This window comes from Trifolium pratense, linkage group LG4 (assembly GCF_020283565.1).
Source record: "Trifolium pratense cultivar HEN17-A07 linkage group LG4, ARS_RC_1.1, whole genome shotgun sequence".
Taxonomy (NCBI): Eukaryota; Viridiplantae; Streptophyta; class Magnoliopsida; order Fabales; family Fabaceae; genus Trifolium; species Trifolium pratense.
In genome coordinates, this window is record NC_060062.1 from 49,391,286 (window position 1) to 49,397,061 (window position 5,776).

At 30.4% G+C, this 5,776-nt stretch overlaps 1 protein-coding gene across 1 annotated transcript; it reads right to left on the minus strand.

Annotated features, from left to right (window-relative positions):
- Positions 1–2,433: 2,433 nt before the first annotated feature.
- LOC123882326 (protein SHI RELATED SEQUENCE 1-like) lies at positions 2,434–5,465 on the minus strand. Its single transcript, XM_045931175.1, has 3 exons — positions 5,165–5,465; positions 3,979–5,078; positions 2,434–3,186 (listed from the first exon to the last, which is right to left on the minus strand). Exons 2-3 carry the CDS (start codon positions 4,622–4,624, stop codon positions 2,780–2,782), a joined length of 1,053 nt encoding a protein of 350 aa, XP_045787131.1. The 5' UTR covers positions 4,625–5,078; positions 5,165–5,465; the 3' UTR covers positions 2,434–2,779.
- Between the last annotated feature and the right edge of the window lie 311 nt (positions 5,466–5,776).

A 5,776-nucleotide genomic window follows, 5' to 3' on the forward strand; every position in this document is an offset into this window, starting at 1 on the left:
TATATATATATATATATATATATATATATATATATATATATATATATATATATATATATATATATATATATATATTAAAAAATTGCATAATAAAATATATAGAAAAATTATTCTACTTATGCATTACCCTTATTAATGTTTTTATTATTTTTTTATTAATGTTTTTATTATTACCACACAAATAAAAAGTGAAAGATATTGAATGCTTTTGAATAAGTGAGAGATACTAGTATACTATTAAATTGAAGGTTGTAACATTAATTTAAAGAATACAATTAAATAAAAAAGCAAACATCACCTTAAATATTGAAAGGGACATTATTTAAAAACAACTTCAAATAAATCAATTATTATAAGATGGAGTGAATACGTAGTATAAATTTTGGATTTTTTTTTCTTTCTTTTCTTTCACATCATTTTCTCCCCTTTTCTTCCGCTAGTCAATTGTCAATCCATAAAATCTGCAAGTTCTATTAAAAATGAAATCTTAATTTATATAGATAAATGGCCAATACGTGGTTCACAACCGTTGACTTTTCATAAACTAATAATGTAAATATAGTGTCTATAGAATGTATAAAAAGGGTACTATAGTATGTATTAAACCATTAACCATGTACAGTATAGTGAAATGTCTTAGCACAGATATCATAAAGTATATAAAAATTGATGAGAGGCCATTCATGAAGAAGAGGAGAGAGGATTTTTCCTCACAAATCAGAATAATGTTATGGAAAGTTCAAAAATCTTAGTCTTTCCTTTTGTTTTACTTGTTTGAGTTTAACTTTATATTATTCCAATTCCAATATATATATATAAATAAATATAAATATTCCTGCATGAGCATTTAATATGAGCACACACAATTGAAAAGCAATATTTCCCGTTTTAAATTGAACGTGACGTCTATGCAAAGTTACATATAATGGAATTTTTACAGTATCATCACATGGGAAGAGGATATATATATCTTTCAAATATTAAAATCCAATGAATACTTACTTGTGCATGGTTGGAATACAAAAACTTCTCTCTATTATTCCAAATATCCAAATTCAAATAAGGAGAATGTTAACTTGTGCCCTTAAGGCACATGTTAAGGATGCAAAAATAGAAATTATTAAATGCTAATTTGTGCATTTTGACTTTTGAAGCATTAAATTTCTTGTATCATTAAATGTTGAATTTCTATTTTGGTATATCTTAACATGTGCCCTTAGGGCACATGTTAACAAGACCCTTCAAATAAAGATCAAAACCGTGTATTCAGTTCAGTTTCAAACCCAGCTAGCAAGCACCAAGGTAAACAGTGAAAAGGTAACTAGCTAGAACTAGCTTCAAAATTCAAAACCAATTAGAAATAAATGTTTTGTCCTCTTTTCGTTTTTATATAATATTATTTGTCATTTACAAAAAATTGAAATAAATATATATCTTGGTTCTTTCTTTTCTTTTTTGAGATCTTTTTAATTTTAGTTTTTTGAGGAAGTTTTTATATTATTCTCCCGTCGATGTTTAATTTGAGTTGTGCATGATTTTCTAAAAAAATAATTAGTTGGGTTGATTTCATTTATTAAAATATATTTATAAATTACTATAATTAGTGGAATAGTTAGTTTTTTTTTTTGTTTACAGTGAGCTGAAGATTGAACCCAGGACCTATAACGTACTACCCAAACTCCTTATCACTAAACCAAACCTAGTGGCTTAGTGGAATAGTTAGTTGATTGATATACAGTAAATAAAAATATAGTACTAAGTGAACAAAGACAATAAATACTTTAATAGTATTCTAAAAACATTAAGTATTTTAAAAATGATAGTAGTAATTAATTTGAGACAAACACATATTACAAATGAGATATCCCTCTAGACTTAAATAAAAGAAAAGTAAAAATGTACTATTTTTTGGATCAAATTTGAACCAAACATATTTTGACTTTTGATAATTTTAAATCCAGACTAGTACTAATTATAATAAGACAGTGTGAGTATCTGATTCAAAAAAAAGACAGTGTGAGTATCTTCATTTCTTTTGTCAACATTATTTCCGACTCTATATAGCAGATAGAAAAATATGTTACATAAAGAGTTAATCGAATATGGACATCTAAAAAATGATTCAAAGATAAATTATTATCATTTTTAATAAATAAATAAATTTTATATGAAATAAAAAGGAAAAACAATGGAATACATTATTAAGAATAATTAGGTCCATCTTTGGACTCGTCCATATTAGATGCCTTTTTTAAATAAGATGATAACTAGTTGATGATATTATAAAAAAATATAAATAATTTTATTTAAAATAACAAAAAGCTTCCTTAATATTCACGAATTACCTCAATATGATAATTAAAAATTCAACATGAAAAGAATTAAAAATCCTTATAAAATAGTGCAAATTAATCAAAAGAAGACACACACTACTACACTAAATTAAACTAGATTAAACAATAGAACCATATAGAAGTCCATTATATAGTACACATGGAAAGAAACATTAGCTTTGGTAAGCTAGTTTTTCAAGGAGGAGAAAAATAAATATATTTTGATCTAAGCATTGATAATTGCACAAAAATCAACCATCCTTAATATAATCTCTTCTACTACTTCAATATGTGTGTCAAATTTACCTCAACTACAAGGCCACAACAACAATGTCATGATCAAATGATTGAAAACACAAATTTTGGTGAAAGAGAAGTATATATGTGGGATAATATATATACTCCATGATCCCCATAATAACTCCTCTTTCTTCTCAATTTTGTTTTCAAGATCTCGGGCGAGGGAAGAATTGCGTACCACTAGCCGTCATGAAGGCATTAATCGGGGCAGCAGCCGAATACAATGAAGAAGGATCAACAAGTGCCCCTGAAGAGGCAGCAACAGTGACATCAGAGTCGGTGATTAGGTTCAACGGCTGAGCGACACCAACACCGCTTCCACCTGAAGTCTCCCCAATCATGTAATTACTACTATTATAATTATTATTGTTGTTATTGTTGCTACTAGTTTCTGGACCAAAGTCATAGAGAATTCCTTTGAACAAATGCCCTCCAATGTTTACAGCCGTTTGATATGCATACCTATCATCTGCCTCATCAATTGAGCTAACCCTTACACACCTAAACTCTGCTGGAGAACTAACCACAGCTGGAAAATTTGCTTCCTCTAACCCTTTATTTTTGTTAACAAAACAAACAAAAAAAATCCATTAGACACATACTAGTATACTACTATATATATAATAATATTATTTGACTATATGTAATGGTAATTAGTTAACACCAGAATGCAAAAAGATTACTATAACTAGCAAAGAATATTATTCTAGAATAATGTAAACACAGAATTAGAGAATCACAAAGAAAATGATGTTAGTGAGTGAGGTAAGAAATTAAGAATAACATGTGGATGTGAAAGAGAGAGGGAATGTGCTAAGAAAGAGGAAGAAAAAACAGTTTCTTTCTTCCCTTCCCTGACCATCTTTTTCGTCAGTGCTACTAAAAAAACAGTGTTGTTTTTCACTAAAGAAAAAGGGTTTCTTCAAAAATTCAAAAAAAAAAAAAAAAAAAAAACTTTAGTAAAAGATAAAATAAAGTTACTAATAGATAGATAGATAGATAGATATGAAAGTATGGTGATAGATTTTAGAGAGATTGAACACGCAATCGATACGGTTGGATTGTTAGCAGATATACTTCCAAAATTTTGTCCATCTTTTTCAGAGAATTCTTTCTTCTCTATAAACAAAAAGATTCTCTCTTTGTTTTTTCGCTTTCCTTTATTTCACCACTCACTCTCTTAACATACAATACTGAAAAGATTCAATCACGGAAACTGGTAGTGTTTATGATTAACACATATCACATATATATATAGTAGCAGAGCAGTGTCATCATCATCATAACAAAAAAACAAAAGACAACTATGAAATGCATCGATCATCTCATTCATATATAGTAGTACCTGAAGGGAAATTGCGAGTAGGGACAAGAGAATCTCTAGGTCGTTTAGAAATATCTCTCTGTTGCTGTTGTTGTTGTTGTAAAGAAGATGATGAAGTTAATTGTTGTTGACGTTCACGGCGTCTTGAAGCTGGTACCCAAGTACTTTTAACATGAGTTTGACAATGAAAACCACGGCTTTTACAACAAGTTCTACATCTCATGTGAGTACAATCTTTTTTAGCTTGGTTACCACAATCTTGACAGCTTATTCCTTCAACAACACCACCACCACCACCAGCTGATGACCTTACTGTCATATTAAAAGCAGCAGCTGCTGATCTTGGTGATGAATGATCATCTGATGAAACCCTACTGGGTCCCACTCCTAATCCATAGAGATCTCGCGAAAAGAACGGCCTTGCAACGTTAACACCATGCATATCCTCTTCTTGTTGTTGGTTCTGGTGCTGCTGGTGGTGGTGCTGGTGTTGCTGCTGTTGGTTCCATAATTCTAAATTTCCTCTGTAAGATGAAACGTCGTCGTTTTTGTTGTACCAAAGTAGAGCTTCTTGTGGAGTAATTTGACCTTGCTGATGACCTTGTTGGTTTGATTCTCCTCCTCTTCCTCCACCTCCTCCGCCTCCTAATGAGAATAAACCAGCCATTTTTTTGACAATTTTAACCCTAATAAGTAGTACTTTAATATTTTGGACTCAATTTCCATATCAAAAACCTAAATCGGTTTTTTTGTTTTGTTTGTTAAGAACATAGAGAAATAATGAAAATGAAGAGGTAATTTAATTAAATAAATAGTTGAGTTGAAGAATGAATTGGGATTTGTGTGTGCGTGCGTCTCAACACACAAAAAAACACAGAGAAATTGAAAACATGTCTCCTTGTAACCGTTGTGGTTGGGGGGAAAGAGAGAGTAATTGAGGTTAAGGAAGGAAAGGATGGAAACACAGACAGACAGACGGCTTAAACAGTGTCGGACAGCAGCAGCAGCGTTAATTACGCTTTCAATTTCACTCCTTCACTTCTTCTCTTCCTCCCACCTAAGCTTAGGTTCAACCTTTCTTTCTTACTTGCTTTTTTCTCTGTGTAATAACTTGTGTGTTTCTGTATAAATAAATATTTATTTATATTTTAAATAAATAATAGTTTAATTAATTAATTAATTAATAATAATAAAGGAGGAACAGTACCACAGTCTTTTTACAGCTATCTCTGCACTGCAAACGCCGCCATGCCTCTCTCTTTCTCTCTGCAACACTCTGAATTTCTTCTTCCTTCGATTTATTACTATTATTAATAAATAAAATTCATTAATGACTTTGCAATTGCAAACAAAGTCATACACACACTCTCTCTCTTTTTTTTTAGTTCTGAGCAGTTGCTCCTTTTGTGTCTGAATCCTGCGTGGTTAACTTCATACAATGACAAAACCACTACACACTCATACTACTAGTACTAACTAACTACTCTTTCTCTCTCTTCAACTATCAATGTTGGATTGGATTTGGATCCATGGAATGAATGAATGTTGTTGTTATTCACTTGTAATATCTTAATGAATGGTGGATGATGAAAATTTTAAGAAATTTCAACGGTGTAGTATTTGCCACGTGTCGTAAAAAACAGCTTTCTGTGTCTTTCGTCCTTTGCACCGGAAAACCCGCTGCTTTTCGTGACACATTGCCCCTTTCCTGCTCACTAGTTTATGTTTTTTACTTCCATTTTATTTTCTTTTCTTTTTTTAATAAATAATTAAATTTTTCTAAATAGTTTTTTTGTTCTGTAGCTACGAATTATTTTTA

Bases quoted from the DNA above. Each gene is read 5' to 3' on its own strand.
- LOC123882326 (XM_045931175.1), bottom strand. From the start codon at position 4,624: ATGGCTGGTTTATTCTCATTAGGAGGCGGAGGAGGTGGAGGAAGAGGA. The intron at 3,187-3,978 runs GTACTACTATAT...ACAAAAATAAAG, and splicing joins TACTCGCAATTTCCCTTCAG to GGTTAGAGGAAGCAAATTTT.